General features: G+C 45.0%; 1 protein-coding gene across 2 annotated transcripts in view; it reads left to right on the top strand.

The window, feature by feature from the left end:
- ARMC6 (armadillo repeat containing 6) overlaps nucleotides 1–12,011 on the top strand; it is a 97,078-nt gene extending 85,067 nt beyond the window's left edge. For both annotated transcript variants that reach the window (XM_082243054.1, XM_082243053.1), the window contains exons 7-8: nucleotides 2,125–2,262; nucleotides 11,759–12,011. In XM_082243054.1, the coding sequence (XP_082099180.1) occupies nucleotides 2,125–2,262; nucleotides 11,759–11,971 (351 nt within the window). In that variant the 3' untranslated portion in view covers nucleotides 11,972–12,011. The remainder of the gene's footprint in view (nucleotides 1–2,124; nucleotides 2,263–11,758) is intronic.
- Nucleotides 12,012–13,295: the final 1,284 nt, after the last annotated feature.

Genomic DNA, 13,295 nt, shown 5'->3' with positions numbered 1-13,295 from the left:
ATAGGTGGGGCTATAATGTCATGGATAAAGAAGAAGCAGCTGTGTCCATCAATGAACTGAGAGTAACAAAAAAATACCATTATTCTGGCCATTGAAATGAATTCACTCTAAAACGTCAATAGTTTTTTCTGCCAAAACTCTTCTGCTCCTGGAAGCTCTGCCAGTGGGGTTTTTTCCCTGCCTCTAAACGTTCCTGCTACTAAACGCTGCTAAAAACCTACAGTATCTCACAAAAGTGAGTACACCCCTCACATTTTTGTAAATATTATTATATCTTTTCATGTGACAACACTGAAGAAAGGACACTTTGCTACAATGTAAAGTAGTGAGTGTACAGCTTATATAACATTGTAAATTTGCTGCCTCCTCAAAATAACTCCACACACAGCCATTAATGTCTAAACCTCTGGCAACAAAAGTGAGTACACCCCTAAGTGAAAATGTCCAAATTGGCCCAATATTTTGTGTGGCCACCATTATTTCAGCACTGCCTTAACCCTCTTGGGCATGGAGTTCACCAAAGCTTCACAGGTTGCCACTGGAGTCCTCTTCCACTCCTCCATGACTACATCAAAGGGCTGGTGGATGTTAGAGACCTCCACCTACCGTTTGAGAATGCCCCACAGATGCTCAATAGGGTTTAGGTCTGGAGACATGCTTGCCAGTCCATTACCTTTACCCTCAGCTTCTTTAGCAAGGCAGTGGTCATCTTGGAGGTTTGTTTGGGGTCGTTATCATGTTGGAATACTGCCCTGCGGCCCAGTCTCCGAAGGAAGGGGATCATACTCTGCTTCATTATGTCACAGTACATGTTGGCATTCATGGCTTCTTCAATGAACTGTAGCTCCCCAGTGCCGGCAGCACTCATGCAGCCCCAGACCAATGACACTCCCACCACCATGCTTGACTGTAGGCAAGACACCGTTGTCTTTATACCCCTCACCTGGTTGCCGCCACACGCCCCAGAAGGTCCCAGAAGACTGTGGGATCTTTCACAAAGCGCAGCATGACCTGCGCATGTGCAGTAGGAAACCGGCGCCTGGACTCAAAGCCAACTGAAGAAAAGGCTTGGGTGAGGACATCGCTGGATCCCTGGACAGGTAAGTGTCCTTTTATTTAAAGTCAGCAGCTATAGCATTTGTAGCTGCAGACTTTTAATTTTGTGGGGAGAGACTAGAGCTCCTTCTTAACTACAGTAAGAAAGTCATGCACCACTAACCAACCTATCAAACATCTGAGATGCCTGGCAGGGCTGTGTAAATCTCAGGAAGAAAATACATTCTTTGACTGTTTGCCTGGAGTTCAGCTATAACCTCTTGCCAACTGCATAATGCATATATGCGGTGGCAAGAAAAGTGGGCTTTGATGCCCAGCTGCCATACATATGCGTTCATGACAGCCGGAGGGTGTGTGCTGAGAATTCTGCGCCCAGCACACTGTCCAAACTGTCACCGACTTCTCTTGGCCATGGCTTCTGATCAGGAGCCAGTGGGACGGGTTTTTCCGATCATGTGACCCCCTGTGAGCACCATTCACAGCAGTCACATGACACAGAAGCCACGCATTAAGGGGTTAAACTTCTATATTTTGTTTAAAAAATACTAATATTGCGTAATTCCTAAAGTAGTGATCTAGTAGTTCACCATAAGATAAAACAATGAGGAGTGACTAAAAAACCACACTATGGGTTTTTTTTTTTTTTTTATTGTGTATTGATATTGCTCTAGCTGGTGTTTGCAGTGCAGTTGCGGGGCGTTAAAATGTATTTCTGTCACTTTCTATTGTGGAGCAGTTTTTAAAATGCTTTAACACTCCTCAAACGCTTCAAAACCATGCATAGGGCGTTTAGGGAGCGTTTTTAAAGCTTGTAAAACGCCCCATACTAAAGCTCATTGACACCAGTCTGACGCCCATACTAACGCCATACAAACGCTATAGGAACGTTTGTTAGGTGTTAGAAATTTAGTCAAGTGTGTACAACCCTTAGCCTTTAAGTGATTCGGGCATTGGTGAGTTTTAATATTTTCTTTACAATGTGTGTGTACTGTAAATGACGAAAGGTGTAAGGGTAATTTGAAATAAGGAAATTGAGTGGATGATATAAGATGTGCTTTCTCCCTGCAGGTCTGTGAACAGGGCTGTGCAGCTCTTGCGATGTTAGCCCTACGTAAGCCTGAGAACTGTAAAGTTATTATGGAAGGAGGTGGAGCATTAACTGCTCTCCAAGCAATGAAAACACATCCTAAAGATGTAATTGTACAGGTAACTAAATCCACTATTTCCTCATTGTCACAGTTGAACGAAACAAAGAATTTATGTTGTACATGTTGAAATTGTTTTTGTACTGTTTTTATAATACATAGTGGATCAGATTACCCAGGCTGGGATGTACCTATGTGACGCGGCCTTGGACAAGGCTCTGTTAGTCGCTAGGTTGTCTGTGGTTGGGGTCGCGATCCGGTCGCGATATTTGGCTGAAAAGCTGGTTGGCTGACCACGCTTCCAAAAAGACGGTGTCTGATGTCCCTTATGTGGGGAATCGTCTTTTTGGGGACACTCTGGATGAGTTGATCAAGGGGCTTACGGGGGGTAAGAGTACTCTTTTGCCCCAGGTCACTAAGGGTAAGTCCACCCGCGCTAGGCGGGGGCCTTCCTTCAAAGCTCAGCGTGGGTCCTTTCGTGCCTTCGGGGCGCAGGATAAAGGAAAATCATTCAAGCCCTCAGGTGGTCACAAGAAGCCGTGGTCGGTTAAGCCAAAGGCAGATCAGACCGGTTCCGCGACCCATTCCACCTCTTCCTGAAGGGATGCCCTCACCCGTTTTTTTAGGGGTGGGGGGACGTCTGCGTTGCTTTCAGGAACCCTGGTTGTCCAGCATTCAGGACAGGTGGGTTCACAAGCGGATTCATTCAGGGTACAAGATCGAGTTTAGATCTCGCCCCGCAGACAGGTTCTTCCCTTCAAATCTCCAGCTAGCTCCCGATCGTCTCAGAGATCTCATGGGGGCGGTACAAGATCTGCTCACCCAAGGAGTCGTTGTGCCAGTGCCTTCACTGGACAGGTTTCGAGGTTTTTATTCCAACCTGTTCACGGTGCCCAGAAAGGAGGACAAGGTTCGTCCGATTCTGGACTTAAAGTCTCTGAACCGCTTTGTGCGGGTGCAGAAGTTCCGGATGGAATCCATCAGGTCAGTGGTGGCGTCGTTGAGTCCAGGGGACTTCCTGGCCTCCATCGATGTGATTGAAGGATGCATATCTGCACATCCCTATCTACGAGGGTCATCAGAGATATCTCCGTTTTGTGGTGGCAGGGGAGCACTACCAGTTTGTGGCGTTGCCCTTCAGTCTCGCTTCGGCTCCCAGGGTATTCACCAAGGTTTTGGCTCCAGTGCTGGCTTTACTGCGTTTAAATGGGATTGCTGTCCTCGGTTATCTGGACGACCTCCTGTAAAGGTCGAGCTCGTGTGCAACTTTGACGAGAGATCTGTCCGTGACGGTTCAGACGCTCCAGGAGTTTGGGTGGAGCATCAATTTTCAGAAGTCGGCACTGACTCCTTCAGTTCGTCTTCAGTACCTGGGGATGGTCCTGGGCTCTGCTCAGGCACGAGTTTTCTTTCCGGAGTCTGCGGGATGAGATCAGGTCCCTCAGGGACAACGATCTCTCCTCCTTGTGGACTTGTATGAGGTCTCTGGGTCTGATGGTTTTGGCCTTCAAAGCCGTCCCATTTGCTCAATTTCACACGTGCAAGCGGAGATCCTGGCCACGTGGGACAGAACGCCTCAGTCTTTGGACAGGAGGATTTCTCGGAGCCACCAAGTGAGATCGGATCTTTTGTGGTGACTCCGGTCACCGACCCTGACACAAGTCCTTCCGGCCTCTGCTGTGGACGGTGCTCACCACGGATGCCAGCCTGTCGGGCTGGGGTAGAGTTCTGGGCACGCTTTGTGCCCAGGGAACGTGGTCGGCAGAGGAGGCCTCCTTGCCGATAAACGTCTTGGAGCTCCGAGTAATCAAGCTTTGTCTGCTCCGTTGGTCATCTCAGCTTCAGGGTTGTCCGGTTTGGGTTCAGACAGACAACGCCACGACGGTGGCTTATGTCACTTACCAAGGGGGCACCAGGAGTGCCCGGGCGGCCAAGGAAGTGGCCGAGATCCTGTCTTGGGCCGAAATGCACGTTCCAGCGATTTCGGCTGTTAACATTCCGGGAGTGGAGAACTGGCAGGCCGACTATCTGAGTCGCCAGACCTTGGACCAGGGAGAATGGTCCCTGCATCCGGAGGTGTTTCGCCTCCTGTGTGCCCGGTGGGGGACTCCGGACGTGGATCTTTTCGCGTCCCATCTCAACAAAAAGGTGGGAAGGTTTGTGGCCAGAACCTGCGATCCTCTGGCGGACGCCACAGATGCGTTAGTGGTGCCTTGGCATCGGTATCGGCTGATGTATGCCTTCCCTCTGATTCAACTGTTGTCCTGGTTTCTCAGCAGGTTGGCGTCGGAACGGATACAGGTCATTCTGGTGGCCCCAGACTGGCCACGTTGGTCCTGGGGCCATCGTGCAGATGGTCGTCGAACCTCCCTTGCGGTTTCCGCTAAGAGACGATCTTCTGTCTCAAGGGCCGATCTTTCATCCTGCTTTACAGTCTCTGGCTTTGATGGCGTATATTGCCTCGTGCGAGTCGCAAGGGTTCCATCCCCGCTCCTTCTCGTGGCGAAGGGGTGGATCAGCGTTTGGCGCTGACCACGATAAAGGGTCAGTTGTTGGCCTTAGCCGTCCTATTACGGCGTCCCTTGGCGACTAATTCTTTGATTCGCACTTTCATCCAAGGGGTGCGGCATCTGGCTCCCCCGAGGAAGGCTCATTTGCCTCCCTGGGACCTGAATTTGGTGAGTCTGTTAGGAAGTCTGATTCCCTGTTTGTTCTGCCTGAGGGACCTCGGAAGGGCTCGGCTGCGTCAGTGGCAATCATTTTGTAAGTGGATCAGACAGACGATTGTTCAGGCCTAGTCAATCAAGGGTCAGGTTCCTCCTATCCCTGTAAAGGCCCATTCCACTAGAGCCGTCAGTGCCTCTTGGGCTTTTCGCCATCAGGCTTCTGTGGCTCAGGTGTGCAAAGCGGCGACCTGGTCATCTGTACACACTTTCACAAAATTCTACAATTGATGTACTGGCATCCTCGGATGCTTCCTTTGGCCGCAAGGTTTTGAGTGCGGCGGTTGTTTGAAGAGACATATTTTTTTCTGTCTCTTCCTGGGGTGTTTTTTTGTTGTTCTGGATTTGCTCCAGTTTTGGGCTTGCTGCCCTGTTGTGGTTAAGGTGTTTTCTGACCCGGTTGTTTTCGTTACCTTTTTAGGTTGGTTGCATCTTCCCACCCCTCACACCTGCACTGCTTTGGGACATCCCACTAGTGAAGGCTGAATGGATGGGCGGCAACTGTCAGGGGACGTAAGAGAAAATAGAATTTTTGTAAGAACATACCGTAAAATTCTTTTCTCTGACTCCTCTGACAGTCGCCGCCCCCACTCCTCTGGTTTTTGGATCTGGGGGTTATTGCCTTCCGGTACTGCTTGCTACAAACCGAGGAACAGTGATATCTGGTTTAGGATAATGGCTGAGGGATGGCCCCCTAGAGGTGTGTCTAGGTATAAAACGTTTTTATTAACCTTTTAAACTGCCTAGCTTGCTCCTGTAGAGGGCCATTACCCACTAGTGAAGCCTGAATGGATGGGCGGCGACTGTCAGAGGACTCAGAGAAAATAATTTTACGGTAAGTTCTTACAAAATCTCAAAGAAAAGGTGTCTGAAGCTTAAAACCACATCCACCCGCCCGGCGCTCACGGATAGTATATATGAGTATTTAGTGTTAAAATATATAAATATCTAAAATCTTGCGATTTAAAATATTAAAATCAATATATGTGTATCCCTGGTGTACACTAACAGCCACTGTAAACAAAAACTCTATGTACAAAAATGTAAACAATGCAAATCACCGTGTCTAAGTCCTATTCAAGCATTATGCACATTCAGCGGCGCATAAACATACTCTTTGAAGGCATGTTATAAAACATCTATCCACATATCATAAATAGTTCATAGTGTTCAGAATATGAATGTCCAATCTTTATGCAGGAGAAACAGATAAAAAGTGCAGTCTTCTTCAGTTTAAAGGCACCAGTGTTCTTAAACAAAGGATCAATCACCTCCACCACACCTTCCGTGCTCCCCTATGAAATGGACACTCACCACATCTCACAGTAATTAAAGCCTGTATGCATCAGCTGCATGAGCCCTTGCCCCCGGATAATCAGCCGTCTCCAGTGAATTTTCTTAACCAGGACACTTTCAATAACTTTCTCCAGCACAGGGTCAGGCACAGTATCTCAGCCAAATCAATGCAAGTAGACAACAGAAAACAAAGGATAGCGTAATATTGCTTTAACTTTATTTCCACAATACACAACACTCCAAGCCCCCTCAATATATCTGCTTACATTTGATTACATTCATCAAGCTTTTTAAACTTAGATCTAGGCCCGGGTATGTACTGCTGCTCGCCGTCCGCGAGCTGTGGCGCCACCTTACAATAGGATGTGTCACTCTGCGGCTCCAGGCAAGTTCAGGAAAGTCAGCGGATACCTCCCTCGGTCTCCATGGTAGCCACTGACGCGTTTCGTCACGTGGACTTCAACTGAGGACGCTGATACGTTGCTAAGCTCGGGTTTATAAATGCAGCCAGGGACTTCCCCCTTCGCATTGATTGGTTCCCATATACAACTACCGGATTATATAGCTCTACCTCACCGTTCCACAGCGGAGTAGAAGCCAAAACCGGGTATTACGATATATGTTTTTACCCATCCATTGGCAATCGGGAATTGACCAGTGTGCTACAAACGGGTACGACAATTACCTCCCCCATTGCATACTATGCCCTTAGTACCCACGGCATCCAATCCCGGGATTAATAGCCAGTGATTGGACATATCTGTCATATCGGCGACTATCTGGCGTACATCTGGTCATGTATGGTACATACAATTAGGCAAAAAACGCATTTCCACACTATTCACAGTTCTAAGTGTGTCCAAACCCATATTTAATCACATTGTATTGCCAATGCCATCCGGATTCGTAAAAGAATATCAATACATTAAATATTTAAAATAATCCATAATTCATCAAAATCAGTTAAAGTACATTGATCATGTTTCTGATCAGACTTCATACCATTATACTCAAAAATAAAGGTTATAAAATGTAGATGAACTGGTTCTATGCAGGTCTTTGTAATAAATATCAGAAATATAATAAATTTATAATATAAGCTAAAATACAACCGCTAAAATCCTTAACCACTTGCTGACTGCCGCACGTACATATACTGCGGCGGTCAGCCCCTCACAGGCAGAGTGACGTATCGGTACGTCACTAGCCTGTGAGGCTCTGGGGAGCGAGCGCGCGCCCCCGAAGGCGTGCTCCCGCGTGGTCACGGACCCCCCGCGCGTGTGACCGGCGGACCCGATGTCCGCCGCTCACTCAGCGATCGTCGGGAGAGAGGGAGAAAGGCAGGCAGCTTGTGTAAACAAGCTGCCTGTCATTCTCCCCTGTGTAGGAACCATGATCATACGGTTCTACTATGTAGGACCGTTGATCATTGGTCCTACAGCTCTAGCCACAGCCAATCACAGTTAGAATCACGCCCCTAGGGACACACACAGCCCCTCCCTCTCAAATAAAGTTAACCCCTTCACTGCCAGTGTATTTTTACAGTATCAGTGCATATGTATAGCACTGATTACTGTTGTAATGTCACTGGTAACCCCAAAAGTGTCAAAAATGTCAGTCAAGGGTCCGATCTGTCCGCCGCAATGTCGCAGTACCGCAAAAAAATCGCAGATCGCCGCCATTACGCGTTAAAAAAAAAAAAACAACAAAAATGACAAAAATCTTTCCCTTTGTTAGTAAACGCGATAACTTTTGCGCAAACCAATCTAAATACGCTTTTCGCGATTTTTTTTTACCAAACATATGTAGCATAAAACAAATTGGCCGAAAATGTTAAAAAATTTTGATTTTTACATTTTTTTGGGGGGGAATTTCATATAAAAAAATGTGAAAAATATTGTTATTTTTGCAAAATTGACGCTCTTTTTTTGTTTATAGCGCAAAAAGTAAAAATCGCACAGGTGATCAAATACCACCAAAAGAAAGCTCTGTTTGTGGGGGGAAAAGGACGTCAAATTTGTTTAAGTACAGCGTCACGCGACCGCGCAATTGTCCGTTAAAGTCACGCAGTGCCGAATCGCAAAATACCCCCTGGTCTTTCAGCAGCCAAATCCTCCGGGGCTTAAGTGGTTAAAATCACCTCTTCCACATAATTATACTAAAATAATGGTTAGTTAATAATTACTTAGAAAACCGTTCAGGACCAGATCTATATTCAACCCTTTTGGCGTCAAGGAATTAGTTCTATAGATCCATTCTGTTTCCTTTTTCGAGAGTTCCCTTACTCTATTGCAACCCCGCCAATTGGTTGGCATCTTTTCAATCCCCCAGAATTTAAAGAGGTTGTAAACTCGTTTAAAAAAATTTTTTTTTTTTTACAACCTGCAAGAGAAAGACATAATGAGCTAGTATGCATCGCATACTAGCTCATTATGAAATACTTACCTTAGAACGAGCCCCCGCCATGCCGCTCTCTTACCTGTATGACGGGCGACATGACATGTCGCCCGTCTTCCGGGATCGCGGCATCCGGCCATCTGATTGGCCGGAGCCGCGGTGACGTCACTCCCGCGCACGCGCGCGGGAGCCGACGGTCACGGCACGGGGCTCTGAAGGAACGGCACGATCAGCCGTTCCTTCAGAGCGCATGCGCCAGTGACGTCACTGGCTCCATTAAAGGTAAATATCTCCTAAACGGTGCAAGTTTAGGAGATATTTACAGTACCTATAGGTAAGCCTTATCATAGGCTTACCTATAGGTACAACTTCCTGAGGAGGGTTTACTTCCTCTTTAAGACCTGAGGGGTCCCTAGAGTGTTTCTCTCTGAAATGTATTGGGACACTGTGTTCTTTAAACCAGTGGTGATCTTATAAATATGTTCTGAAATACGAATACCAAGTTTCCTCTTTGTATGGCCTATATACAACAACCCATATGGGCATTCCATCCCATACACTACATGCGTAGAGACACATGAGATGAATTCTTTGACCTCAAACGTTTTGCCATTTGCACTAGACGTAAACTCGGTGAGCCCTCTAAAATGGGTGTTAACCTGACGACACGATTTGCACCTCCTACAAGCATGGAATCCAGTCATATTCAAAAACATCTTTGGTGCTTTGGGAGGGTCTAACACCTTTCTGACTATTCTATCTCCAATAGTCGGTGCTTTCTTATAAATGAACACTGGATTCTCGGGTAGTGCCGGACCCAAGATTTTATCCAGCTTTATTTATGAGTATAATGGTATTAAGTCTGATCAGAAACATGATCAATGTACTTTAACTGATTTTAATGAATTATGGATTATTTTAAATATTTAATGATTATGATATTCTTTTACGAATCCGGATGGCATTGGCAATAAAGTGTGATTAAATATGGGTTTGGACACACTTAGAACTGTGAATAGTGTGGAAATGCGTTTTTGCCTAATTGTATGTACCATACATGACCAGATGTACGATCGGTCGCCGATGTGACCGATATGTCCAATCACTGGCTATTAATCAGTAAGCAGATATATTAAGGGGGCTTAGAGTGTTGTGTATTGTGGAAATAAAGTTAAAGCAATATTACGCTATCCTTTGTTTTCTGTTGTCTACTTGCATTGATTTGGCTGAGATACGGTGCCTGACCCTGTGCTGGAGAAAGCTATTGATAGTGTCCTGGTTAAGAAAATTCACTGGAGACGGCTGATTATCCGGGGGCAAGGGCTCATGCAGCTGATGCATACAGGCTTTAATTACTGTGAGATGTGGGGAGTGTCCATTTCATAGGGGAGCAAGGAAGGTGTAGTGGAGGTGATTGATCCTTTAAGAACACTGGTGCCTTTAAACTGAAGAAGACTGCACTTTTTATCTGTTTCTCCTGCATAAAGATCGGACATTCATATTCTGAACACTATGAACTATTTATGATATGTGGACAGATGTTTTATAACATGCCTTCAAAAAGTTCTTACAAAAATTCAATTTTTTTAATTTTTTTTATTGGGAATGTTTTCTAGCAGAAAGTAAAAAATATGTGTTTTTTTTTTTTTATTCAAAATTGTCGCTCTTTTTTTGTTTATAGCACAAAATCTAACGCGGAGGTGATCAAATACCACCAAAAGAAAGCTCTATTTGTGGGGAAAAAAAGGATGTCAATTGTATTTGGGTACAGCGTCGCATGACCGCGCAATTTTCCGTTAAAATAACGCAGTGCCGAATCGCAAAAAATGGCCTGGTTATTAAGGGGGTAAAACCTTCTGGGGCTGAAGTGGTTAAATACTGCATGCCTGGACCATTACTTATTTAACTCATGCATTTATTTATTTAATTGACTTAATTGACTTTAACCACTTTACCACTAGAGCATTTTGCTGTCTTACGTCTGGGCCGCTTTTTGCGATTCGGCGCTGTGCGACTTTAACTGACAATTGTGCGGTCATGTAACGCCGTACCCAAACGAAATTTACATCCTTTTTTTCCCACAAACAGAGCTTTCTTTTGGTGGTATTTGATCACCTGTGCGATTTTTACTTTTTGCGCTATAAACAAAAAAAGAGCGTTTATTTTGAGAAAATAACAATATTTTTAACATTTTTTTATATGAAATTCCCCCCAAAAAAGATGTAAAAACCAATTTATTTTTAAATTTTGGCCAATTTGTTTTCTGCTACCCATGTTTGGTAAAAAAAATCGCAATAAGCGTATTTTTATTGGTTTGCGCAAAAGTTATTGCGTTTACTAACAAAGGGAAAGATTTATGTCATTTTTGGTGTTTTTTTTTTTAACGAGTAATGGCGGCGATCTGCGATTTTTTTTTTTTTTGCGGGACTGCGACATTGCGGCGGACAGATCGGACCCTTGACTGACATTTTTGACACTTTTGGGGGTACCAGTGACATTACTGCAGTAATCAGTGCTATAAATATGCACTGTTACTGTAAAAATGACACTGGCAGGGAAGGGGGTTAATTTTATTGGAGAGGGAGGGGTTAATGTATGCCTGGTGCTTACTGACGTGTGGGGGGGAGGTGACTGTGTGAGACAGGGACAGATCGGATGTCCAGCTATGCTGAACACTCCGATCTGTCAATCCCTGTCACTGAGGAGATCCGCCCGCTCTGTTTACACAGGCGGGCGGATCTCCAAACTGGATTCCCCGACGATCGGGGCAGAGCAGCGGCGATCGCCGCTGCTCCTCCCCTGGCCCGACTCCCGCTGTGAATGAAAACAGCGGGAGCGCGCCGCCTACAGGGGGAGGAGTCTGGCGACGTAGGTCTACGTCGTCAGACGGGATCGTGCCACTTTGCCGCAGTAGTACTCCGGTACATAGCGGTAAAGTGGTTAAACCTGTTTTATGAGGTATTTACTGAACGTTTTTGCTTTTTGAGGTAAATAGTATGGCGATAGTGAATTTTCAGCATCCCATGAGATCATTGGAAAAAATGTGTCACGTGGTTCAATTATCTCATGCAATATTCTGCAAAGTACTGTACTGAATATTTTATTTTTAAGTTTGCTCACTCTTTCTTATCTCTCCCTCAGAAACACGCCTGTATGGTTATCCGAAACTTGGTTTCACGTACCCAGGATTTCTCACAGCCCATCTTGGAAATGGGAGCCGAATCCTTAATTTTACAGGCTCGCAGCACTCACAAGGACTGCGATGATGTAGCCAAGGCAGCACTACGAGATCTTGGCTGTGAAGTTGAACTCAAAGAACTGTGGACTGGTCAGAAGGGCAGCTTAGTGCGCTAAACTCAGTACTTCTTTACTCATAAACAGGCACTGGCAGCTTATATGGCCAGTTATGGCAAACGTTCCAATTCTCGTTTAACCTCTTGCTTACCTGGCCAATTCTGACACTTCTCTCATATATGTAAAAATCAATGTTTGTTTTCTAGAAAATTACTTAGAACACCCAAACATTGTATATTTTTGTTTAGCAGAGGCCCTAGAGAATAAAATATCAGTTATTGCAATTTTTTTGTGACACGGTATTTGCACAGAATACAAAACAATATATAACCCATTTTTTTTAAATATGAAAGATGATGTTACACCGAGTAAATAGATACCCAGCATCTCATTCCACTCGTGGAAGGGCGCCAAAATCTCCATAGGTGACATTTTAAAGCTTTCTACAGGTTAGCAGTTTAGAGTTAGAGGAGATCTAATACTAAAATTATTGCTCTCGCTCTGACGTTCGCGGCGATACCTCACATGTGGTTTGAATACTGTTTATATATGTAGGCGTGACCTACATATGCGTTCACCACTGGGCAGGAGAACAGTAGGGGTTTAAAAAATATTTTTTTTACTATTTATTTTATTACATTTATTTATTTCTACACTGTCCCTTTAAAACAATTTTTTTTATCACTTTTATTCCTATTTCAATAAGACCCCACACTTCTCCTCTACAATAGAAAGCATTTGATTATCTCTGTGACCAACAGCCACAGTTGCCGGATCGGTTTTTGGGCTTCCCAATCTGCATAGTAAGCCAAAAACCACGGGAAGCGGCATGGGGGGGGGGGTGCAACCCCTCCCGCCGCTTCTAAAAGTGATCCAGTGGCAAATCCACGTTCTGACCAAAGAGAATCGCTGGATGAAAAAAACAATACCAGGGTTTTGGCATATTGCTGCAGCCATAACCCCAGGTATTCCACCTCCTACCGAGGACCTCTTTTGACTATAGCCCGGTAAGAAGGTGGTTAAACTACATTTGACTTATGCTTAATAGCTTTTATTTATGTGTGTTTTTGCTGCTTTCCAACTTGCTGCATCTTCTGATACTCTTGATGTTATCCTCCTTGAACTGTATTTACCAAACTTTAAACACATACACTATATTACCAAAAATATTGGGACACCTGCCTTTACACGCACATGAACTTTAATGACATCCCAGTCTTAGTCCGTAGGGTTCAATATTGAGTTGGCCCACCCTTTTGCAGCTATAACAGCTTCAACTCTTCTGGGAAGGTTGTCCACAAGGTTTAGGAGTGTGTCTATGGGAATGTTTGACCATTCTTCCAGAAGCGCATTTGTGAGGTCAAGCACTGATGTGGAGAAAAGA

This window comes from Pelophylax lessonae, assembly GCF_965119305.1.
Source record: "Pelophylax lessonae genome assembly, chromosome: 1".
Lineage (NCBI taxonomy): Eukaryota > Metazoa > Chordata > Amphibia > Anura > Ranidae > Pelophylax > Pelophylax lessonae.
Note: the sequence above shows the minus strand (reverse complement) of the source record. Positions and strands in the feature narration are given on the sequence as shown.